Below are 25819 nucleotides of genomic sequence, written 5' to 3'. Positions count from 1 at the left end.
AAAACCCTCAGGGAGGTGAGCGCCTCCAGCTCCAACTCAGAATTTCTGAAACACCATGACGCCCCGGGGTCAAGTGGGAAACTAAAGGTCGAGCGGGTTCATACGACTCAGTGTCTAAGCCACTACCCTAATCCAGGAGGAAGGGACCCCAATTCACTCTACAAGCAGCGCAAGAGAACGCTCCAAAACGCTGAGGCAGTATCAACAACCTAACCTTCTTCCGGCTGCCGCTCGCTCGGTCGTCGAGCACAGGTCGCTGGGAGGCTACAGCGCAAGCGCAATCCGCTCACAGGTGGACTACAAGTCCCGGCATGCCTGGCCACGCGGCGTCGCCTGGTAACTCGCGCCACACGAGGCGCGCTAGGTTGGCTCTTCTGCGCGCCTGCGCCTTGGCGAGCTCTGCGCAGGCGCATTTCCAACGCTTGGAGGAGAGGGCGGGGTGTCGTTCCCTTTCGCTGATGCAAGATCCTAGTGCGGTGGTGGGAGAGGTATCGGCAGGAGAAGCGCTGCCGCCGGGGCCTGGGGCTGACCCGTCTGACTTCCCGTCCGTGCCGAGCCCACTCGAGCCGCAGCCATGTCTGGGGACGAGGTGAGGGTCTGAGCCCGGCGTTAGGGCTAACTAAGGACTGAGGCGAAAAGCCGAACCCACTCCAGTGTGGGAGACCGGGCCTGCGGCCTAGCAGCTGGCCGCCGCCATGTGGGGCAGCCGGGCCTAGGCGGCCCGGAGCGGCAGAGCCGGCGAGGACTCCGGAGCCGCAGGCTTGGCTGCAGCGCGCTTTCCTCAGGGCGGCGGCGCCGAGGCGGACCTCCTGCCGTGGCTGGCGTTTCCGGAATGGAGAGCACACGTTGAGTCGCCCTCCCTGAAGGGGCTCGAATGCCCAGTTAATTCCCCGAACGAGATTGGGGCTGGCGATCCCTGCATTCCTTTCTGCTCGGCACTGCCGCCCCAGCTCGCCTCACTGGGTGCCGCGAGGAGCTCTCTTAGCTTGGTAGAACGCCCTCGTTAAAACTTTCTAGGCTGTCTTGTCGGGGCCGGTATCCCGCCCTCGTCTGCCTTCCTAGCATTGCTTTTTAAAAAGACGAGGGGGTGATGGGATTAGAACGAGAGAAAAAGATTCTGCAGCCTCAGGAAGTGACTGACCTTCCCGGAAAGTTTCCGGGTGAGCCCCCGAGCTTCCCTTAACAGAGGGCTCCCAGCGACGTGAGCGGGAAGTCCGGGCTGTGAAACTGGCTGGATCTTTTTCTGCCGTGGTGCTTGGAACTCAGTGAATTTCCTCAAATCCCTTTCCCCCAGATTTATCCTAGTTGATATAATATCTACCGACTTAAAATGAAGGTGATTTTAAGTACTCTCAGTAGGTATTGCTTAACATTGGGGGAGGCCCTGTACGGTGTTGAGAATTTCCTCAGGCAATAGGAAGCCTTGATCACAAGGGCAAAGGAATGGCCGAGAAAGGCCAGTAAATGTGCTCACAGGAAGTAGAATAATCTCCAGTTTGGTGACAGTTAAGGGGTGAACACTTGACAAACAGGTAATGATTAATTCATGGAGGGCTGTGAAGACGAAGTTAAGGAATTTGGAATGTATTCTGGAGGGGATTTCAGTCTCTTAGACTTGGTTCTCACAACAGTCCTGTAAAATAGGTCTGTTGTGCCCATTTTAGAGATGAAAAAATTGAGTGTTACAGAGTTGTATAATGCCCATGATCAAATACTAAGTGGCTGAGCCAGTAGAATTCCAGATTGACTAGGATCTTAATGGCTTAGAGAAACTGAAAGTTTGTAGATGGTCCTTGGCGGTTATGATAGACATTGCTCTAGGCTGCTGTATTTCAAATGTGCTGAGAGTGGCAGTGTTTCACACTTGTTTTGTTTCTACTCATTTTTCAAACTTCTCATAACCTTTGGCAAATACAGTACTTACGTAGTGCAAGATTCCATGGGGTGTTATTCTGTGTATGGTCAACTAGTTGACACACAAGGTAGAAATAGGGCCATCAACATAGTGACTTGGAGGGCTAGAGGGATCATTTTTAGCAGTGGGATTAGGTTTTGAAAGAAGCGGAATATGAATACATTACTGATGGATGAACAGAATTTTGTGACGCAAAGATGGCAGAACCAGCATTTCAGCATAGAACTTTGGAAGCCAATAAAATATTAGACAGTTTGGCCACTTGGGGTGCCAGTCCAACTGCATTTTACAGGAAACCAGGGCCGAGGGAGATTAACTTGTCCAAGATCATGCAGAAAGGTTCTAGTTAATAGGACTAGAACCCTGGTCTTTGGCTTCCATTCTGCCAGGCAGAAGTTAGTAGTGGAGACAAGGTATGAAGAATAGGATGTAGGGCCTGGTTCCTCTAGTGCTATTGACTAGGTAAGTATTTTTAGGCCATTCCTTTAACATCTGGCTACTGTACAGGCTTGTGAGGATCAGATGAAACTCTTGTACTTGAAAATGATTTATAAACTGCCAGGGACTTCCCAGAGTGGAAGTAATCCTGCCTGGTGGTTGTCAGGCTAGACGATTAAAGAGGCTACTATTAAAAAGTAATTTTGTGTTTCCTTCATATTTCTGGGTTTTTTGGGGTTTTTTTTTGTTTTTTTTTTCTTTTGAGATGGAATTTCGCACTATCGCCTGGGCTGGAGTGCAGTGGTGTGATCTCGGCTCACCGCATCCTCTGCCTCCTGGGTTCAAGTAGTTCTCCTGCCTCAGCCTCCCAAATAGCTGGGATTACAGGCGCCTGCCACCATGCCCAGCTAATTTTGTTTTTTGTATTTTTAGTAGAGATGGGGTTTCACCATGTTGGTCTGGAACTCCTGACCTCGTGATTCGCCTGCCTCAGCCTCCTGAAGTGCTGGGGTTACAGGCGTGAGCCACCACGCCCAGTCTTCTGTTTTTGGGTGGTTTTTTTTTTTTTTTTTTTGACGCATAATTGAAATACACTGCACACATTTATTTATTTATTTATTTATTTATTTTTTGAGACGGAGTCTGGCTCTGTCACCCAGGCTGGAGTGCAGTGGCCGGATCTCAGCTCACTGCAAGCTCCGCCTCCCGGGTTTACGCCATTCTCCTGCCTCAGCCTCCCGAGTAGCTGGGACTACAGGCGCCCGCCACCTCGCTTGGCTAGTTTTTTTTGGTATTTTTTAGTAGAGACGGGGTTTCCCCTTGTTAGCCAGGATGGTCTCGATCTCCTGACCTCGTGATCCGCCCGTCTCGGCCTCCCAAAGTGCTGGGATTACAGGCTTGAGCCACCGCGCCCGGCCTACATTTATTTTTAAACCTGGTAATTAAGCCAAAAACTCACCAAAACAGAACCCTTTTCAACCTAGTGGAACTATGTTTTTTTTTTTTTTTTGAGACAGGTTCTTGCTCTTGTTGCCCAGGCTGGAGTGCGGTGGCACAATCATAGCTCACTGCGCCCTCTGTCACCTGGGCTCAAGGGATCCTCTTCCCTCAACCTTGCAAGTAGCTGGGACTACACGCACATGCTCTTGCACCTGCTAACTTTTTAATTTTTTGTAGAAATGAGGTCTTGCTTTGTTGCCCAAGCTAGTCGTGAACTCCTGGCCTCAAGCAGTCTTCCTGCCTCAGCCTCCCAACATGGAACCATGATCTTTAAAAAGCAGAATCCTAGAAATATGGCTGCTCCCTGGTAAGGGAAAAGAAAAATCCCCTAATCAATAGGCATTCAGTATTTTCACATTTGTTAAAAGCAGCATCAACATTTAATACTTGCCTGTTTACTACGGGGTCCCATTCACAAGGAGTCAGAACATTGGGTTTTCATAAAATATGGTAAGGTGTTTTTGCAAAAAGAAGCTTTAAATAAAAAAAAAAGGTTTTGATTAAAAATGGGATGTGTGTTGTGTAAAGTTTATGAAACACAAAAGAATACAAAGAAAAATAGCAGAATCTAAGCCAGGCATAGTGGCATTCACCTGTAGTCTCAGCTGCTCAGGAGGCTGAGGCCAGGAGTTCTAGGCTGCAGTGCACTATAATTAGAATTGAGAGTAGTCACTACATTTCAGCCTGGGCAACATAGTGAGACTCCCATCCCTTAAAAAAAAAAAAATCCCACAATCTTATCACACAGAGATGGCAACACTTGGCATTTGTTCTGGTTACCTTTGGAAGGAACTTTTAGATCAATGTCTTGCTTCTCTGTGGGTTCTTTTGTGACTCACACCTGCTTCTGGGTATAGTATGACTATAAAGTTGATTTCTTGCGTAAGGTATGATCTATAAGAAGAGGCTTCTAATTCGATGAAGCATTTCAGGGTAATTTTAGCTGGTATACCTTTTCTTTGCCCTCTCCAACCAAACGTGAGAAGTTGAAAATAGAAAATTTATGCTTTTGAAGGCTTTGTTGTGAACCTAAAATATAACTCAAGTGATTCTGTAGTTTTCCGTAAGTGCACTGTCAACAGCTATTTGCTTTTCAAATCCAAACTAGTCTCATAAAAGAAAACCAATCTGGAGTGTAGTCAGCTTATAATTTGGAAGTTAGAGATGAAAGTCTTAAAAAGCCATGATTTTAGTCAAGACTAACATGGCCTCGTTCTTTGGGTGCTGCTTCGGGATCCCTGGTCCTTATTTGTAAACTGTACTTTGCAGGATGGTATGAATAAAATAAGGCAATGAGCATGTATGTTAAGTATCCAGACAGTAATTGAGAGAGAGGTTAATTATTTTAATTTATGATTCTTGCATGTTTATTATCCATTACAAGGCTACAACCAAACTGTTTACTTGTAGACCATAAGGTTTTTCAGGGGATAAGAAGGCACTTGTGAGGCTGTCCTCTGATGATACCAGGATCCTTTCCATCTTTAGTCTGTCTTGATGAATAATGGTTAAAAGGCAATGAATATTCTAGGGAACTTGATGCTTGAAAAAATGCAATAAATGGATTGTAATCCCTTCCAGAACCTTTGCCAAGTCTTTCTATTTCAAGAATGAGGATGAAATGTGGCTACTTCCCTGTATGATTGCAGTGCTCCTTGCAGGGTGACCCGGGGCTCAATAGTGGATCAGCAGTGGGGGACTCCTTCCTCTTTGCTCTTCTACCTTGGTAGGGACACTTCTTTAAGTTGGCTAGATAATGTTCTTCAGACTGACTACATTTCAGATTTAACTATTTATACGATTGGATCCTTGTTAAGGGAGAAAAGACTAACTTTGAAAATACTTTGCAAATACCGTACTTCTCTACTGGGCAAGGACAGTAACTATATTACCTTATTACAGACTGTGGCTTGATTTCAGTCTAGTTTCCTTAATGATCTTGGAACATAAATAAGTTTATGTTAGAATCAATTTCTGGAAGCTTTTGAGAGTTTTATATGTTTGAGAAATTAGAGCACGTGAGTTGATGAAATTTCAGTGATAGGAATCAAGAGAAAACCATACTTCGTGAATGGTAAAGTATTACATAAATTACAATTGCTAATATTTATCGAGTACTTATGTGCTAGGCACTATGGCAGGGGGTTTACATTTACATACTACTTTAACCCTCCCGGTAACCTTGTGTGGTTTCTTGTCACTCTGCTACTTGTCTCCATTTTACAGATGAGCCGTGGAATAACATAGGTACAAGCCAGAGTCAGAATTTGAATCCAGTCAGATGGGCTCCAGACTTGTGCTTTTAAACACTTTACTACTACACTGTCCACAGCAGATCACTGGGCAAAATGCTGAATTTAAGCATATTAATAGACTGTGGAGAGAGATTGGTAAGGGGCTCAGAAGAAAAAAAAAAAAAAAACTTGGTATTTGAATCCAGTTCTATTTGACTTGAAAGACCCTGCACTTTCTTTTTTTTGTTTTTGAGACTGAGTCTTGCTCTGTCACCCAGGCTGGAGTGCAGTGGTGTGATCTTGGCTCACAGCAAGCTCCACTGCCCAGGTTCACACCATTCTCCTGCTTCAGCCTCCCGAGTAGCTGCGACTACAGGCACCCGCCACCTTCTGCTAATGTTTTGTATTTTTAGTAGAGATGGAGTTTTACCATGTTAGCCAGTATGGTTTTGATCTCCTGACCTCGTGATCCGCCCGCCTCGGCCTCCCAAAGTACTGGGATTATAGGCGTGAGCCACCGTGCCTGGCCTCCTGCACTTTCTACTCTATCAGGTTTCTGGCCTGTATGATGTCTGAACTTTTCTTTCTTCAAGTGATCAGTGCAAGCAGATAGTCTACAAATTATAAATTAGTTTTCCACCTATTCTATAGTGGACATTTAGATAAAAAGAGAATTTGGGGGCAAGGCATGGTCCTCACACCTGCAGTCCTAACACTGGGAGGCTGAAGCTGGTGGATCATTTGAGCCCAGGAGTTCAAGACCAGCCTGGGCAGCATGGTGAAACCCCGTCTCTACTAAAAATACAAAAATTAGCTGGGTGTGGTGGCGCACGCCTGTAATTCCAGCTACTCGGGAAGTTGAGGTGGGAGGATGGCGTGAGTCTGGGAGGTCAAGGTTGGATTCAGCTGAGATCATGCCACTGCACTCCAACCTGGGCAGCAGAGCCAGACCCTGTTTCGTTAAAAAGAAAATGGAACCTTTAATGTTCCATAAGCAAAAAGCGGAGTGAAATGTTTTACACATGAGGAGTTGCGGATGGGTTTCCTTGAAGATCTGTCTGAACTTCAGGATAAAGTTAAAAAAATTTTGTTTTTTTAATCTGGTCAGAAGTCTTCCAAGTCTCTCTGTAGCAGCCCCAAGTTACCAACCTTGAATAAAACATTTATACCCCTGGCCAGGGGCGGTGGCTTACACCTGTTATTCCATTGCTTTGAGTGGCCGAGGTGGGAGGACTTTTTTCCTCTGGCAGTTTGTGACCACCCAGGACAACAGAGGGAGACCCCGTCTCTACAAAATGAAAAAATTAGCTGGGCATGGTAGCACATGCTTGTGGTCCCAGTTACTTGGGGAGCTAAGATGGTAGGATCACTTGAGTCCAGGAGGTTGAGGTTGCAGTGAGCCGTGATCGTGCCACTGTACTCCATCCTGGGCGACAGTGAGACCCTGTCTCAAGAAAGAAAAAAAAACAGTACAAAAAAATTTACACCCTGCTTAGGTATTGCTTTCCTATATCTATAAAGTAAGAGGCATAGCATAAGTTGTTGCGAAAGTCCCTTCCCTAAATTCCATGATTCATTCAAACGTCCATATTTGCTCATGAAACTGAAAGTGAAGAGTCTGTGGGCCGGGCGCGGTGGCTCAAGCCTGTAATCCCAGCACTTTGGGAGGCCGAGACGGGCGGATCACAAGGTCAGGAGATCAAGACCATCCTGGCTAACACGGTGAAACCCCGTCTCTACTAAAAATACAAAAAAATTAGCCGGGCGTGGTAGCGGGCGCCTGTAGTCCCAGCTACTCGGGAGGCTGAGGCAGGAGAATGGCGTGAACCCAGGAGGCAGAGCTTGTAGTGAGCCTAGATCGCGCCACTGCACTCCAGCCTGGGTGACAGAGCAAAGACTCCGTCTCAAAAAAATAAAAAAATAAAGAGTCTGTGATACTTTGCAAATTGAAAGACGCGTACATGTTTCAATTCCCCTGATGTTTAATAGTGTTGGGAAGGTTGGGTGGACATTTTATTTTATTTTTTGGTAAATTCTCCTTTGGTGTTTTAATGTATCAGATACTCTTTTACTTTTAAGAGTATGCCTTTTGAGGATAAAGCATATTTGGAATGTGAGCATCATTAAAAATAGTCATTTGGTCCCTTTTTGTTTTTTATCTTTTGAACAGATGATTTTTGATCCTACTATGAGCAAGAAGAAAAAGAAGAAGAAGAAGCCTTTTATGTTAGATGAGGAAGGGGATACCCAAACAGAGGAAACCCAGCCTTCAGAAACAAAAGAAGTGGAGCCAGAGCCAACTGAGGACAAAGATTTGGAAGCTGATGAAGAGGACACTAGGAAAAAAGGTGAGTAGTTGATGTGAGAGAGTTACTGTTGTCCTAGAAGCCCTGGTTCTATGAGCATTTTGGCTTTTGTATATGCAGCAACCTCTCAGCCTGATCAGGCTGCTCCAGTGAAGTCAAGGCCATCAGTAGGCTGTATGCAGTGGACCGTTTTCGATTTCTGATAGGCTTGTTGCAGGGAAGTTCCCATTTAATTCACAAGTTGCAAAGATGATGAAACCTTGCCGTTCCAGAGCTGGTTTTCCAGTTTAACCCATCAGGTCTCTTCTCTAACTTTAACAGTAGTTGTATTTGAGTGTGGGCAGAAAGAAATAGTACTAACATAGGCAGTTTTGTGTCTTAGCAAGTCTGAAAATATATATGAGAGATTAAAATGAAAGCCTAAAGTATTTGGGGTTAGACATCAGCTTTAGTTACCCCTGTGCTGTAACATAGACATAATTTGACTATTAGAGAGAAATGATTCTGTAAACATTATTTGTGTCTGTTGAATATAACTCTGTGCCAGGATAGAGACAACTGACATTCACTGAGCATCTACCCTGTGCTAAGTGTGTTCTACATGTTTAAAACAAACTTGGAAAGTAACTCATTCCTGTTGTAATAAGATAAAATGGATTTTTAAGTAGTTTCTTGAAAAACTTTGTAGCAGAGGGATCCTAAAATATTTCTAGTTTATAACATGGCAGGTCAAATGGAAAATTTGTTGAACAGAACCTACTCATTAATGGTAGGTAAAATTTCACTGATAACTTGTATTTACTGTGCAGCCTTATTTTAATAAATGTGAAATAATTTGTTAAGCCTTTTGATGACTAATAGATGCAATAAAATGTTGAGCTAGGCGGTAGAATTTAGGTGAACAAGGCATAGGCTCTTAGTATCTAGTAGAGAGATAGATAAGCAAGCTGGTAATAAGTTCCTCAGTTGGGGTAAGCAGAAGATACTGTACAAGCACTCTGGGGATACCTAACCAAGTTGCAGGGAAAGATGGATACGCTTAGAGAAGGCTTTGGTGGAAGTAATTTAACCAAGATCCTGTGAGATGGAGGTAAGAGGGCCCACAGGAAGGTTTGGAGGTGAGAGACCTCACGTATATTGCACTCGGAACTGAAAGTAGTTCAGTAGGGTTAGAACCAGAGATTGAAGTGAGGAAGTGAGGAAGGCAAGAAGCAGAAGTGGGAGATAAAGTTGGAGAGTTGGAAATGGTGTTAGAGCTCTGACTTTGTCTTGGGAACAATGAGGAGTGATATGGTCAGATTACTAAATAAATATTCTCAACATGGTCCCCTAACCAGATTTTTCCTATAGATCTTTGAGATGACCCACCATTTTGTTTTTCAGAACCATAACTTTTGTGGCCAGGCGCGGTGGCTAACGCCTGTAATCCCAGCAGTTTGGGAGGCTGAGGTGGGCGGATCATGAAGTCAGGAGATCGACACAATCCTGGCTAACATGGTGAAACCCTGTCTCTACTAAAAAAGATTAAAAAAATTAGCTGGGCATGGTGGCACACACCTGTAGTCTCAGCTACTCAGGAGGCTGAGGCAGGAGAACCGCCTGAACCCAGGAGGCAGAGGTTGCAGTGAGCCGAGATTGCGCCACTGCACTCCAGCCTGGGCAACAGAGCAAGACTCGGTCTCAAAAAAAAAAAAAAAAAAAAAGAGCCATAACTTTTGTGATTGTGGAGGGACTAATTAATACTCAGTCAGTCTTTTCTGGTGACTTGATTAATTGCTGAGCTATGTTTGTGTAACTCATAATTTGATGCTTTGCCTTTTTGTTGTTAATGATTATGCATTGGTCTTTTTAGATGCTTCTGATGATCTAGATGACTTGAACTTCTTTAATCAAAAGAAAAAGAAGAAAAAAACTAAAAAGATATTTGATATTGATGAAGCTGAAGAAGGTGTAAAGGTAGTATTGCTTTCTTGTTGAAGGTAAAATTTGGCCTCTTGCAAGGTTGCTAATGGCTGATGTTTCCCTCCCTTTGACTCACCTCTTACTAGCTGTGCTTTTGTTATTAGCACTTAATTGCCACTGGTAGGGTCATTTTCTTGGGAGTGTGTCTGACTAGGTGTCTTAAGGGATTGTAGTTTAAGGAATTTAAATTTAGGTCTTATATATTGTATTGTGTGCCATTAAAATGATCACAAAATGTCCCTTGTCCTTAACCATACTGAGATTTTTGGCTGCGGAGAACTATTTCTATGAGTGAGAAATCCTTTTGAGCAAATATTCCTTTGGTTTCTTAAACTTTTGGTAACATAGAATATACACAAATTCATACATGTACCTCTAAGCAGCAAAGAATGAACCACAGTGGTGGTTGGTATCTGATGACAGTGTGGCCTGTAGGCAAACCAGAGTACTCAGGCTAGTTTTATGATCTGATCTTGTGGGTACTTGAGACCCTGTGAGTCTTATTACTGAATTGATTTCTTTTTTTGTTTTTTTGGAGACGGAGTCTCACTCTGTCGCCTGGGCTGGAGTGCAGTGGCCGGATCTCAGCTCACTGCAAGCTCTGCCTCCCAGGTTTACGCCATTCTCCTGCCTCAGCCTCCCGAGTAGCTGGGACTACAGGCGCCCGCCACCTCACCCGGCTAGATTTTTTTGTATTTTTTAGTAGAGACAGGGTTTCACCGTGTTAGCCAGGATGGTCTTGATCTCCTAACCTTGTGATCCGCCCGTCTCGGCCTCCCAAAGTACTGGGATTACAGGCTTGAGCCACCGTGCCCGGCCCTGAATTGATTTCTAATACAAATATCTCAAAATTATTTTGGACGGGGAGTAACAGGTGGGCAGGAAGGTGAACAGGAGGGAGGGTAGGTGGATGGATGAAAGGGGAAGGAGCTGAAGATCTGTTCTCCTCCCTAGGGTTAACCATTTTAAAGATCCTGCCTAGGAATCACTTTAGCAGAATCCACACATCTATTTATAAAACCCAAGGTAATGGCAATACACACACTTACATAGAGAGAGAAAGCACGTGTGCACACAACAGCAAACATACACCAAATATCTTGTGCCCTCTACTCAAAATTTTCTTTGGTGAGTAGTTTATTTGCTCAAACTCAAGTGAATAAAGTATATCCCACTTGTAGCAGGAAATGTATACAGTAATTCATTGGGTTTTAGAAATAGTGTCATAATTTTATGACAGTTAATTCAGTAAATATGTAAGTGATTACAGCGAGTCAAGCATTTGAAGCATTGTGTGGTAATTGCTAGAGTACTGACATGAGTAAGATATTTTTCCTGTTTGCAAAGATATTTTGGTTCAAGGATAATTTAGAATCCTTGAGAACAAGCTAGTTTTATCTGGATTCATCTTGCTCTCTCCCTGTTTGGGGATTCTCTTTTCTTTCTACTATAGGGAAATTGAGAAAAATGCTCAGATTATAATGAGAAATGGGATTTAAATATCCTGGGTAACAAAGTTTTGATTGACAAGGCTTTGTTGGTTGATTCCTCCAATAGCTTTTATTGGGAGATTAGCTCTAAATAAGTGCTTGAATACTGTTGTTGAAGTCATAACATAAGAGGATGTTAGAGGTATCCTGGTCATCAGGCAAGGCATGGACATTCACTTGAAGGGTTTTTGAGATCTTGGGCTACTCTCCCACCTGAATTTTCAGACTATTCCAGGGCTTTTGAAAAGCCTTGAAAAATACTTTTTGCAGACTGGGCGTGCTGTCTCACGCCTGTAATCCCAGCATTTTGGGAGGCTGAGACGGGCAGATCACCTGAGGACAGGAGTTCAAGACCAACCTGGCCAACATGGTGAAACCCCATCTGTACTGAAAATACAAAAATTAGCTGGGTATGGTGGTGCACACCTGTAGTCCCAGCTACTCAGGAGGCTGAGGCAGGAGAATCACTCGAACCCAGCAGGTAGAGGTTGCAGTAAGCCGAGAGAGCGCCACTGCACTCCAGCCTGGGCGACAGAGCGAGACTCCGTCTCAAAAAAAAAGAAAAAAGAAAAATACTTTTTGCCATTCTCTGCCTTCTGCTGTGTCTTGGTGTCAGTATGGAAGTAGATCTTACTGGGATAAAATAAAAATATTATAGCACTAGAAATTGGCTAGTGCGTGCTAACTTATATTCAGCATTTCTAAGTTCTTATTTATTGACTTAGAGACTGGGTGAGTATTTGGTTTCCTGTTTTATGGTATGTGGCTAATGGATACCATGGGCAGATTTATTTATTTATTTATTTTTTTGAGACAAAGTCTCACTCTGTACCCAGGCTGGAGGGCAGTGGCATGATCTCGGTTCACTGCAACCTCCATCTCCTGGGCTCAGGCTTCCCTCAGCCTCCCAAATAGCCGGGTTTACAGGCACCCGCCACCACGCCGGGCTCATTTTTGTATTTTTAGTAGAGAGGGGGTTTCACCATGTTGGCCAGGCTGGTCTCAAACTCCTGACCTTAGGTGATCCGCCTGCCTTGGCCTCCCAAAGTGCTGGGATTACAGGTGTGAGTCACTGCGCCCAGCTGGCAGATTGGTCTTGTAGCCACATGTGGCACTAAGACTACACAGCTGGATTTGGGATTCAGAATCTGAGCTTTATTTACTCCCAGCTATTCCAGGTTTTCTGCTGGTAAGATTTCTGAAATGACTGTAGCCATTGTCCCAGTTCAGGATGTAGGCACACACAAAATAGATACTAATTAATGAGTAAGGTTGACAGCACACTTCAGGATAGGGAGTTGAATAAGGTGGTAGAAGGAAGGAGAAATCAGAAAGCTGGAAACTGAGACTGGCCTTTTCTGCCCTTCTGGGATGTTTATGACTCATTTCTAGGTTTTAATATGCCCTGTTTACATCCATGCCTCGGGCAGCTAATCTTGGGGTCAAGCTTTACTTTGTCTCTATTTATCACTTGATCCGAATTCCTCATAGCTTCTGCCTTTCCCTCTTTGATAATGTCATCTATTGGAGTGATGCCCAAAGACCACGCCACAGACAGGTGCCAGGCTGACTGTGGTATAATAAAAAATAAATATTTGTTCTTTATGTTCTTGGCTCACAACTGCTAAAATCCTTGGAATCTCCAAAGTGATAACAGGGTCATTGGTATGCTACTGATATGACTGGTGGCTGGGGATCCCTAGATAGCTTTAGGATGGGGGCTGGTCACCAGAAGGACAAAGCTGTGATTTTAGAGGGTTGGGACTTCCAGTGGTCCCTCTGCCACCTCCAGAGAGGGATGGTCTGGAAATTGAGTTCAGCCACCAGTTAATAATGTAATCAGTTGGCTGGGCGCGGTGGCTCACACCTGTAATCCCAGCACTTCGGGAGGCCTAGGCAGGTGGATCACCTGAGGTCGGGAGTTTGAGACCAGCCTGGCCAATATGGTGAAACCCCATTTCTACTAAAAATCTAAAAATTAGCTAGGTGTGGTGGTGTGTGCCTCTAGTTCAGCTACTCAGGAGGCTGAGGTAGAAGAATCACTTGAACCCGAGAGGCAAAGGTTGTAGTGAGCCGAGACCGCACCACTGCACTCCAGCGTGGGTTACAGAGTGAGACTCTGTCTCAAAAAATAAATAAATAAATAAATAAATAAATAAATAATGTAATCAGTCAGTCATGCCTTTGTAATGAAACTCCTAGACATGGGTTCGGAGAGCTAACATGCTGGTGAGCACAGCAAGGTGCCAGGAGGGTGGTGTCCCTGGCTTGGCAGCGCCACGCCTACCTTCCTTGCCACTCCTCAGCTCCCACCCCAATACCTTGTCTTATGCATTGCTTATGTTTGGCTGTTTCTGAGTTGTATCCTTTATAATAAACTGGCAATAGTAGTACTTTCCTAAGTTCCATGACTCGTTTTAGCAAATTATTGACTCTTGGCAGGGAATGTGGGAACTTCGAGTTTATAGCCATGTTGGACAGAAGCAGGCAGCATGGGGACCCAGTGCGTGGTGACTGGCATCTGAAGTGAAGGCAGTCTTGAGGAACTGAGCTGTTAAACCTGTGAAATCTGATAACTCTGGATAGTGTGTGTCTTAATTAAACTGGAGGACACCTAATTGGCATTGGAGGGTCTGTGTGGAAGACCACCACATATTTGGTGTCACCCAGAAAAATCTTTCCCAGTGACTATATCAAAATCACTTAGAAACTTCTTTAAAATACTCCTGAACCCTGTTCCTGCTGAAGATTGTCAATCCGATTTAAACTTTTAAAAGTTTCGCAAGTGATTTTTTTTTCTTTTTGAGACACAGTTTCCCACTTGTTGCCCAGGCTGGAGTGCAGTGGCGCGATCTCGACTTACTGCAACCTCTGCTTCCTGGGTTCAAGTGATTCCTCCCAAGTAGCTGGGATTACAGGTGCCCACCACCACACCCAGCTAAATTTTGCATCTTTAGTAGAGATGGGGTTTCACCATGTTGCCCAGGCTGGTTTTGAACTCCTGACCTCAGGGATCTGACCTCCCAAAGTGCTGGGATTACAGGTGTGAGCCAAGGCGCCTGGCTTCTGCCGTGATTCTGACAGTAGCCTGGTTTGGAAACAAGGACAATAATTATAAGATCCTAAGGCTGAAGAATAAAGAGATGAATGAGGGGGAAAGATCCCAGAAGTGTTTTGAAGAATTCAGTTTAAATGGCAGAGTCTCTGTGACCCAGTTTGGTCCATCTCTGACCAAAGTTATCTGTAACTTCAATTTTGAATATGTGACTTTTTTCCCGCACCAAAATAATGTCAGCCCACGTCAATTTAAAAAAAGAACAGGCTGGGTGTGATGGCTTATGCCTGTAATCCCAGCATTTTGGGAGGCCAGGGCAGGAGGATCTCTTGAGGCCAGGAGTTTGAGACTAGCCTGAGCAACAAAGCAAGACTCCTCATCTCAACAGAAAATGTAATAAAATAAATAAAAAGAATAGTCCCAGTATCAAATGTTCAGACTCATCTCACTTTCTTAGGATCTTAAGATTGAAAGTGATGTTCAAGAACCAACTGAACCAGAGGATGACCTTGACATTATGCTTGGCAATAAAAAGAAGAAAAAGAAGAATGTTAAGTTCCCAGATGAGGATGAAATACTAGAGAAAGATGAAGGTAATGCTGAGGACTCAGCAGCACATTTAGAGGTTACTCAAGCCTTTGGCCCTAGTCTCCTTGATGGGGGTGGGGGGTGCTTTTAAAATTTTTTTCTTGCCCCTTATTTCTACTGCCTGATAATAGAAGCTGAAAGGAAACAGTGTCTGGCTTGATAATGGCAGTTAAAGAATTTGTCAATTGTGATTACATTAAGAAATACCGATTCAGGCTTGGGAAAATTACTATAACCGATTTTTTTTTTTTTTTTTGAGACGGAGTCTCACTCTTGTCACCCAGGCTAGAGTGCAGTGGTGCGATCTCAGCTCACTGCAACCTCCATCTCCCAGGTTCAAGCAGTTCTGTGCCTCAGCCTCCCAGGTAGCTGGGATTACAGGCACCCATCACCACGCCCAGCTAATTATTTTTATTTTTATTTTTAGTAGAGACAGGGTTTCATCATCTTGGCCAGGTTGGTCTTGAACTCCTGACCTTGTGATCCACCCGCCTCGGCCTCCCAAAGTGCTGGGATTACAGGTGTGAACCACCGTGTCTGGCCTGATTTTTTTTTTTTTTTTTTTTTTTTGATTCTGAGTTTTGCCCTTGTTGCCCATGCTGGAGTGCAATGCCACGGTCTTGGCTCACCGCAACCTCCGCCTACCGGGTTCAAGCGATTCTCCCGCCTCAGCCTCCCACCTGGCTAATTTTGTATTTTTAGTAGAGACAGGGTTTCTCCATGTTGGTCATACTGGTGTCAAACTCTCAATCTCAGGTGATCCGCCCGCCTCGGCCTCCCAAAGTGCTGGGATTACAGGCGTGAGCCACAGCGCCTGGCCCCAATTTTTTTAATAAAAAATTTTTTTTTAAGTTTTGTTTACAGTTTTATTAGTTTCTAAATGCTATGGGGTCTTTGGAGAACTTTTGTCAGTAGATGAGTTTTATGGATGTTGCTGTTTCTTAGGTGCTCAGAACAGTTGGACTCTTTCCTCTAATTATTCTAATGCATTATTTTATCTTTGGCTTGTTAAATTAAGAAACATTTCCGTATGTTAACTCCTAATTAGAGAGGTCTCTATTAAGGGTCTTTTTTGAAAGTCATAACATCCCTGTTTCTAAGGAAAAGGGTTGTAAGCTTTGGTTTATGCGTAAGGCTGTTGTGAATGCAGCTGTGGAAGGGAAGACAAATGTCTTTGAAACTTTTCATTTTTCTAGACCCACCCCCACTTTTGTATGATAGTAGGGCCCACCCCTCATTCTTAAAATCTTTATTATCTGTAGCTCTAGAAGATGAAGACAGCAAAAAAGATGATGGTATCTCATTCAGTAATCAGACAGGCCCTGCTTGGGCAGGCTCAGAAAGAGACTACACATACGAGGAGGTAAGACAAAATCTGTTGTGAAAAGGGGCTAAGCTATTCACTAGTGCTCAAAGGAGCAAGATAAATCTTCCTTGGTGGAACAGATGCAGAGAGGTCACACAGCCAGTGCACAGCAGTTCCTGGTGTGCACCCATGGGGCAGCCTGCCCAGAGTGCAGCAGTCATTGTAGTACTACTGACTGTCCCCACCTGAATTTGCAGACTGCTGTGTGCATGCAGCCCTCTAGGAATCAGGAGGGCAGTAGTGACAGACTAGCTAATTTGGGGCCAGGGTAGTCTGGAGTTTGCTAGTTTGGGCTTTCTTGAATCTTACTTTTCCATGTATCATGTACTTTCCCATAGAAACAACAGAATGAGTAGTTGTTCATTCATTTCACTTTGGATAAGGAGTTGCTGAACATCTATAATGAACCAAATGCTGGTTGGGGATGAACCTCTGCCCTCAAGGAGCTCCCAGACTTGTAGTAATGCATGTGTATATTTAATCAGAAGTGAAGTATTTGCTGTTAAGCAACATGACTCAAAGGGGAACTTTATACCCCGGCAGTTACTAAGCGTGTTCATGAATACCACTTTATTTTTATAGTTGCTGAATCGAGTATTCAACATCATGAGGGAAAAGAATCCAGATATGGTTGCTGGAGAGAAAAGGAAATTTGTCATGAAACCTCCACAGGTCGTCCGAGTAGGAACCAAGAAAACTTCTTTTGTCAACTTTACAGATATCTGTAAACTGTAAGTTGGTTAATGGAGTACCTTCATCCCAAATACCAGATTCTCAATGCAATTTTAAGAATGCTAAATGTCCTTATTGTGGACTTCATTATAGATGGAAAGAACACACAAGTGTAGGGGGTGAGGGAGTTCACAGTTCAAGTCTGTCATTTTCTTCAATTCATAAGTCTCAGGGCTATTTTATTTTATTAAAGATGCGGTCTTGCTTTGTCGCCCAGGCTGGAATGCAGTGGAGTGGTCATGGCTCACTGCAGCCTCAGTCTCCTGGGCTTCAGCAATCCTCCTGCCTCAACCTCCTAAGTAGCTGAGACTGCAGGTGCACACCACCGTGCCAGACCAATTTTAAAAAAACATTTATTTATTTTTTTTGTAGAAACGTGGGTCTTGCTGTGTTGCCCAGGAGTGCTTGTTTTATTAGTGCATTCAGAGGTGACAGAAATCAACTCATGCTGACCCATTGAGGATGGATCCTAACTAGATGTAGTGAAGAGTGAGGAGTCTCAGTGTAGTCCTCAGACAGGAGCCTTGGGAGCCCAGGGAGTGGAAAGGCTCATCAGTCGGTCTAGGACAGGCCTGCCAAGCAAGCAGTGAGCTCAGGGAAAGTGCCTGAATTTGGTGAGCCCCTTCCTTGGATGATCATTGCCAGGACACAATTGATGAAATTGCCTTTCTTAATTACCATCACATTCTATGCCAGAGTCAGCCCTAGGTTACTGTCTGGGAATGGCTTTTCTCTGAGCTCCTCAGCTGCATGTTTTCTGGCAGGTTCCTTAGGACGACTGACCTTATCTACTCTGTTCTTCAGTTTCCTAAGTGATACGTGCTTGTAGTAGAAAATACGGTAAACACAAAAAGAGATAATATTCACTCAAAATTTTACCACCCGGAGATAACTGCTTGTTTTCATTACTTACATATATTTAAATAGTTAAGATTTTTTTGGCTAGTGACAGTAGTAGTATATGCCCATTGCAGAAAAATTAGAAGATAAAGACATGCTAAAGAAAATGAATAATCATCTGCAAAGTCCACCATTAGGAGGTAGATAACTGGCTGGGTAGCTCACGTGGTAGCTCACACCTGTAATCCCAGCACTTTGGGAGGCTGAGGTGGGCGGATGACAAGGACAGGAATTCGAGACCAGGCTGGCAAACATAGTGAAACCCCGTCTCTACTAAAAAATACAAAAAATAAGCCAGGCGTGCTGGCAGGTCCCTATAATCCCGGCTACTCAGGAGGCTGAGGTGGGAAGAATCGCTTGAACCTGGGAGGTGGAGGTTGCAGTGAGCTGAGATTGTGCCATTGCACTCCAGCCTGGGCAGTAGTGTGAGACTCTGTCTCACCAAAAAAAAAAAAAAAAGAGGTAGATAACTTATCATAGTTTAATATTTTTATGTTTAGCCAGTTTTATGTACATATTTTAAAAATAAATTATCATACTGGTTTTTAACCTGTTTTCTCGATATATTGTGAAAGTTTTACTCATGTCATTAGTCCGAATAATTATTTTAAATAGCTACACAACATATTTTATTTTAACAGTTCCATAAGCTGGACATGCTGCTCCCAGGTTTTTATTATCAGAGGCAAAACTTCACCAAACATCTTTATACATGTATCTTTGCAGTAGCTCAGAATAGAACCATAAGACAAGATGAAATTGCTGAGTTAAAAGGAATGGATATTTTTATGGCAAATATTAGCACATTGCTTTCTAGCAAGGTTGTGCCAGTTCATATTCCCGCCAGCAATGTAGGAGCTTACCTATTTTATTATATTTTTACCAGTTCTCACCCATTGCATTTTGGGGAAAAATAGCTTAAAATTGTTGTAGTAGCACCTGCTTGTTGGAACAAGTTCAAACAGTGCCACAGCATAGATTTAAAAAATGAAACTATTGAATAGCATTGCTCTATATTTGTTTTTTATTTTATATGTATGTGTGCATTTTTTTTTTTGTATATTGAGATATTTCTAAAAGTAGAATATACCCTGGAATGGATTTATTTAACCATTCCTCTAGTTGGTGAATATTTAAGATGTTTCCATTTTTTGCTGTTGGGCTACCACGGAACCCTTCTAGACATACACTTAATGGAAATTTTAAACAGGAAATATATATAGATTAACATATATATTTATTAGCCTGTTTGATAACATCACCTAGGTTTGGTGTATGCTGAACTTTGCCTCAGATTTTTTTACTTTTTTTTTTTTTTTTTTTTTTGTTGAGACGGAGTCTCGCTCTGTCGCCCGGGCTGGAGTGCAGTGACCAGATCTCAGCTCACTGCAAGCTCCGCCTCCCGGGTCTATGCCATTCCCCTGCCTCAGCCTCCCGTGTAGCTGGGACTACAGGCGCCGGCCACCTCGCCCGGCTAGTTTTTTGTATTTTTTAGTAGAGACGGGGTTTCACCGTGTTAGCCAGGATGGTCTCGATCTCCTGACCTCGTGATCCACCCGCCTCGGCCTCCCAAAGTGCTGGCCACTGCGCCTGGCCTACTTCTTTAAAAAGAAGGTTTTATGCTATTTTACAATAGTCTCAAAAACAAAAGAAAAAAAGGTGGTTTTATAGTTATAACTAAGGCCACCTTTGTATGTTTTCCTGGCCCCTTTTTCCTTCCCAGAGGAAGTTGTTACTCTTTAAAGTTGATGTTTACTGTTTATGTTTTCCATCCTTGTTTCTAGACACTTACTCATATGTATATGGTCATAAAATGTAATATGGTCTTATGGGCATTGAAGTTGTAAACAAGTGGTATCCGGCTTGGCTCACACTTCTAATCCTGGCACTTTGGGAAGCTGAAACAGGAGGATCATTTGAAGCCACGAGTTCCGTACCAGTCTGATCAATGTAGTGAGACCCCATGTCTACACAAAACTAAAGAGTTAGACGGCATGGTGGCACACACCTGTAGTCCTAGCTACTTGGGAGGCTGAGATGGGAGGATGGCTTGAACTCAGGAGTTTGAGGTTACAGTGAGCTATGATCATCACTGCACTCCAGCCTGGGCAACACAAGACCCAATCTCTTAACAATAAAAAAAGTGGTGTCATATACTTTATCTTTATTTCAAAGTTTAAATAAACGATGCAGTGAAATTCACCTAATAGCTAAATAATCACAGATCAAAACAATGAACAGATTTTTTAGAAGTTTGGTGAGATTTCCATGAAAGATAAGGTTTATATATTTTGATTTTCTTTTTAGATTACATCGTCAGCCCAAACATCTCCTTGCATTTTTGTTGGCTGAATTGGGTACAAGGTAAGAAACTATATACGTTTACATACAGTATTGCTGGACATTTCATAAGAACCTTTCTTAAAAAGGATATGTAACACCCTTAGAGAAAACGTTCACCTGATTATTAGAGAAACTTTTAGGCCAGTGGAGGAGTGAAATCACTTTGTTTCTGTGGGAGAGCTTGACTGCTTAGGAATAGGGCACAGAGTTGACATCTGAACAGGCCTGCTGGTGTACCAGTGAGAGGACCACAGAACTGCCATGTTTAGACTTTCCTGTTACTAATTTGAAACTCATGAGTCTTTTTATGGAGCAAATATTAGATCTTTAGAGGAATCAGTTTTTTTAAGGTCAGACTATTTTTTCCTAAATTGGTAACAGGCTATTGAAGAAATACAGCTAGGAAGTTGATGAGTGGCACTTTAGAAACCATTGAAACAGGGATCTGTGATGAAGTAGGTACTTACCTGTCTTCAGGGCTCACCTTTTGAAGGCACTGAGCACGTCATTCCCACCCATTCAGGAAGGCCAAGATCTCATGGAGCCCATGCCAATGAGTTTGACTACTATCTGGAAGCCTAATGTCCCTTTAAAAATAAGTAATGTAGAGTAGGTTATGATGATGATGACTAATGCATATTGAGCACCTCTTGTGAGCCAAGTGCTTTTTTGGGTGCCATCTCAATTAATCTTCACAATAGTTCTACGAAGTAGAAAGTAATATTCCTGTCTTCACGTTTAGAAACAGGTTCAGTAAAGTGAAGTTGTAGTTGGTCACATAGCTAGCTTGCTTAGTGGCAAAGTCAAGATAGATACAATCAGGTCTATCTTTCCCTGCAGCTTGCATCACCTAACAGGCTTGACACCTGTGCCTCACTGGCAGTACAGAGATAATTAAAGTGTTCTCTTCCTACTCTCTTTAAACTGTTGGGATTTGCTACCCTAGGTGTGGGGTTAAGGAGTAATTTACTTGACCATGGTAGATATGTTGGCTCTGCTGTAGAATAATTGTGTTTTTTTGTTTGTATTTTGAGACGGAGTCTCACTCTGTCACCCAGGCTGGAATGCGGTGATCTCGGCTCACTGCAAGCTCCGCCTCCCGGGTTCACGCCATTCTCCTGCCTCAGCCTCCTGAGTAGCGGTGCCCGCCACCACGCCTGGCTAATTTTTTGTATTTTTAGTAGAGATGGGGTTTCCATGTTAGCCAGGATGGTCTCGATCTCCTGACCTGGTGATCTGCCTGTCTCGGCCTCCCAAAGTGCTGGGATTACAGGCGTAAGCCACCGCGCCCGGCGTGTTTTAAATATAAATTTGTTACCATCGTTGTTTATTTGTAACTTGCACAAACTAATGAAGAAGCAAAAGCTAGTGTTGTTTTTTTCTATTGTTAGAATAATCTAGAGGTTTTGTAGAGGTGGGATAAACTATTATAACAAGTTGTGGCCAGTAAACTTACAGTCAAATGGGTTAAATGGGTTTTTGAGAAAATTCCATTTCTTTTGACAGTGAATGAAAAAAAATTTCTACATTAAGCATTGGAATCACTGTAGCCTGGAGATTAAGGGTTCCAATCTGTGGAGGAGGAAATTTAACCCTGCCTGACTGAATTTTGTTGTTTCACTTTATGATTTATAATTTTGAATGAATGATATCTAGCCTAGAGCTTTGCTTTCTCAAAAGTGCCTGTCAACAGTTTCCTATCAAACAGTTTATCATTAAGTACCATTGACAGTTTCTGGATTGTGATTCAACTATCCTTTTTTTTTCTTGAAACAGCTTGATTGAAATGACAGCTTACAAATTTAAAGTATATAATCCAGGGGAGTCCCACTCGGACATCCGTCTCTTTCGCAAGAGCGAGCGAGCTATTCTCCTTTCTCTCTTGCCTATTAAACCTCCACCCCTGGACACCCCCCCACCCCCTGCCAAAAAAAATATAAAAATAAAATATACAATCCAATGGTTTTTTTGTTTTTTTTGTTTTGTTTTGTTTTTGAGATGGAGTTGTGCTCTGTCGCCCAGGCTGGAGTGCAGTGGCGCGGATCTTGGCTCACTGCAACCTCTGCCTCCCAGGTTCAAGCAATTCTCCTGTCTCAGCCTCCCCAGTAGCTGGGACTATAGGCACACACCACTACGCCTGGCTAATTTTTTTGTATTTGTAGTAGAGATGGGTTTTCACCGTATTGGTCAGGCTGGTTTCGAACTCCTGACCTCAGGTGATCAGCTTGCCTCGGCCTCCCAAAATGCTGGGATTGCAGGTGTGAGCCACGCCTGGCTCCAGTGGTTTTTAATATCACATGTTAAAATTAATATGTATAACTGCTACCACAATCAATTTTAGTATGTATTTTTATCAACTATACTTTTAACCATGACTGAATCAAAATATTTGGTGCTTAGAATTTTAAAAAACAAATGTAGCCCCTTTCATGTTTTTGTATTTCTAGCTCTCTCCTTTCCCTTACTTTGTACATGGTATGATTTGTAAAAGTTTTTTTTCTTTTGTTGGATGGACTTCACACACAATGAAGGAATCAGTTTGTTTTAGACTTAAAATCAATTATAAATCTGATTGTTACCACTGGAGATTTAATTGGATTTGATGTTAGTATGGGCACATCATTAGACACAACCTGTTTAATTAAAAATAAATTTTGAGGCTGGGCGTGGTGGTTTACGCCTGTAATCCCAAGCGCTTTGGGAGGCCATAGTGGGAGGATCACTTGAGTCCAGTAGTTCGAGACCAGCCTGGGCAACATAGGGAGACTCCTCCATCTCTACCAACAACAACAACAACAACAAAAAATTAGCAGTTCATAGTGGGGAGTGCCTGTAGTCCTAGCTCAGTTCACAGTGGGGAGTGCCTGTATCCTAGCTTCTTGGCAGGCTTAGGTGGGAGGATTGCTTGAGCTTGGGAGATTGAAGGTGCAGTGAGCCACGATTGCGCCACTGCACTCAAGTCTGGGTGACAGAGTGAGACCCCTGTGTCATAAATAAATAAATTTTGGGAAACTAAGTAGCATAGCACCAGTCGTAGAGTTTATCCTATGCTACTGAATATATTTTAAATTCATTAAGTTTAAAGGTGCTGGAATTTGGTTCCTTTAGAAAAAAACAATAATAATGGAGATATTTTTGTTTTCTTTTCATAGTGGTTCTATAGATGGTAATAACCAACTTGTAATCAAAGGAAGATTCCAACAGAAACAGATAGAAAATGTCTTGAGAAGATATATCAGTAAGTATAATTAATTTCATTAGATCACCCTGAAATGTTCTCATCAGGCTGCAGTGTTGTAGGAAGATCCATTTGATTGCAGTGAGCTGGGAAAAGCTGGCCTTAAAAAGATCAGAGACAAAATGATAGTGAAAGGGAGGTGGCTCTTGACTACTAACTAGGGGCATAGGGAAGGATTTGGATTTTTAAAGAAAGCCCAGCTGATTGAAGCTGCTGGTTGATTGTAGGGCTAAAGGCCAAGTCAGAGAAACCTGCCTGTGATTCAGGCCTGGCCTTGGCCCCCTTTTGTTCCTAGTTATTTAAAATTGGCATGTCTGCTAACACGTTTGAGTGGCTCTCCTGTAGACAGAAACAAGAATAAGCAAGCTGGCAGGCTTCCCTGCATCCTGGGGCATTGAGTATCAGCCCATGTTTAGTGCCGGAAACGCCACAGCAGACAGCTTGTGTTTTCTTACCCCTCGGATAGCTGAGCTTCCCTGGTCTGGGTGCCCAGGTAAATTCTCAGCCTGGGCTTATGGAGTACTTTGTAGGAGATATATTTAAGAAGGCAGAAACTTCTCTACCTCACTGCGGCCACCAGGTAATTGTGTGTTGCTTTATTTGCAGAGGAATATGTCACTTGTCACACATGCCGATCACCGGACACAATCCTACAGAAGGACACACGACTCTATTTCCTACAGTGCGAAACTTGTCATTCTAGATGTTCTGTTGCCAGCATCAAAACCGGCTTCCAGGCTGTCACGGGCAAGCGAGCACAGCTCCGTGCCAAAGCTAACTAATTTGCTAATCACTGATTTTGCAAAGCGTGTTGTGGAGATGTGGCTGGACAGGTTTGCCATCAGAGTGGATATACCGTTGTATTAAAAACAAGATAAAAAAGCTGCCGAGATTTTTGGCGAGTGGTTGGTTGGTCTGAAGACCTTGCAAGACGCTGATGTTCAAGCTGTTGACATACTCATTGCCTACTTTTAACACCTGTCAGAGAAACGTGATACGGGGTAAGGAGGTGCTTTTTTAAAATCGTTCATAGACTTCTGTAAAATGCAAGATAAATTAAAGTTATTATAACAGTGATTCTTTCAATTTGGTTTGTCCTTCAGTTTTCTTTTCTATAAAAATTGTGCTTGGTGAAATCAGCAAAAAACCAACCATAGAAAACTGTGTGGGCCTGGGCTCTGACAGTCTCTGTATCCTTGTCCTGAGAAACTGGACAGGCACTTCCAGTTTCTGAAAACGACAGGCACTTCATCTGGGCAGCCATTTCTCTTCTTCTCTGCTTCTCTTGAGATACACAGTTAAAGCAGACACGGCCTCCCACGCGTGTGTGGTGGGACCTTGAGACTTGGGAGGACTGCCTGTTTTCAGTGTCCAGGGAATGACTCCATAGATTTGACTTCTTTTCCCTATGTGAGGATGGTTGCTACTACCTCACCGCCAAGTCCTCCCCCAGCTGTTACCACATGAAGGAATACAAGGTGCTAGGTACCCTCCTTCCTCGTTGACCACTAAGAGGTCTTAGAAACATAGCCTGTAAATGTGTCTTATAACTGGCACACTAAGAAAGATCCTAGCTGAGCATCTCTGTTGGTGAGGAAGCAATGTATGTGCGGTTCAGGAAACTCCTCCAAGAGGAGTCCAAACAGGGATGCTAGAGGAAGCTGTTTTCCTAGCCAACTTGTGTTCTGGGTTTGAAAAAGACCCACCACAAATGCTTTTCTATTTTCTGATTTAAAAGTTGCTTTTGAATATGACCATGAGAAACCAAGAAATGCTGCTTGTGTGGTGCTCTGCTTCCTGAGGATTTGCTGGAAGGGGATTCTCCGCTGGCACATGGGAGAGGGCCATCTTCTGTGTCTGTGCTGTGATCTGCCTTGCTCTCACTTGCTGAGGATAAGGGCATACACGTTGCTCCTCGCTTTCTTGTTGCCAGACTTCGTACTAAGCAGCCCAGGAACAGTCACTCAGACCCAAATGTCTTGACCATGTTGTTTTTAATCACTGTGACCCTTAATTTTAAAGCATAGGCCAAGTGTTGTCAAATACCTTGGCTAAAACAGTGGAGGGTGGTGGGTAAAGCAATAGAGGGTGCTTTCCCTCAACCCACACACTGGCTGACTGAACTGCCACTGCCACAATGAACCCAACTGCTGTTTATGTCCCCATTTTCCTTTTTTTGTATCTACACCCACACGATTCCCAATGTTGGATATTTCTACATGAATAAAGCAAGGATCGGTGCCTCTTGTGTAA

The 25819-nt window shown here is 43.3% G+C and overlaps 1 protein-coding gene across 3 annotated transcripts; it reads left to right on the top strand.

Moving 5' to 3' along the window:
- Positions 1–333: 333 nt before the first annotated feature.
- Positions 334–25819, top strand: EIF2S2 (eukaryotic translation initiation factor 2 subunit beta). Of its 3 annotated transcripts, none has more exons than XM_003904836.4 (9): positions 334–589; positions 7757–7934; positions 9745–9848; positions 14857–14992; positions 16250–16350; positions 16936–17084; positions 20293–20349; positions 23481–23566; positions 24173–24652. In XM_003904836.4, exons 1-9 carry the CDS (start codon positions 575–577, stop codon positions 24346–24348), a joined length of 1002 nt encoding a protein of 333 aa, XP_003904885.1. In that variant the 5' UTR covers positions 334–574; the 3' UTR covers positions 24349–24652. The 3 variants fall into 3 exon arrangements, with proteins under 3 accessions (XP_003904885.1, XP_031512522.1, XP_031512521.1); XM_031656662.1 differs by lacking the exon at positions 334–589 and adding an exon at positions 1180–2377 and having other exon boundaries at positions 24173–24643; XM_031656661.1 differs by lacking the exon at positions 334–589 and adding an exon at positions 3993–5742 and having other exon boundaries at positions 24173–25819.

The sequence above is a fragment of the Papio anubis genome, chromosome 16 (assembly GCF_008728515.1).
Source record: "Papio anubis isolate 15944 chromosome 16, Panubis1.0, whole genome shotgun sequence".
Lineage (NCBI taxonomy): Eukaryota > Metazoa > Chordata > Mammalia > Primates > Cercopithecidae > Papio > Papio anubis.
Note: the sequence above shows the minus strand (reverse complement) of the source record. Positions and strands in the feature narration are given on the sequence as shown.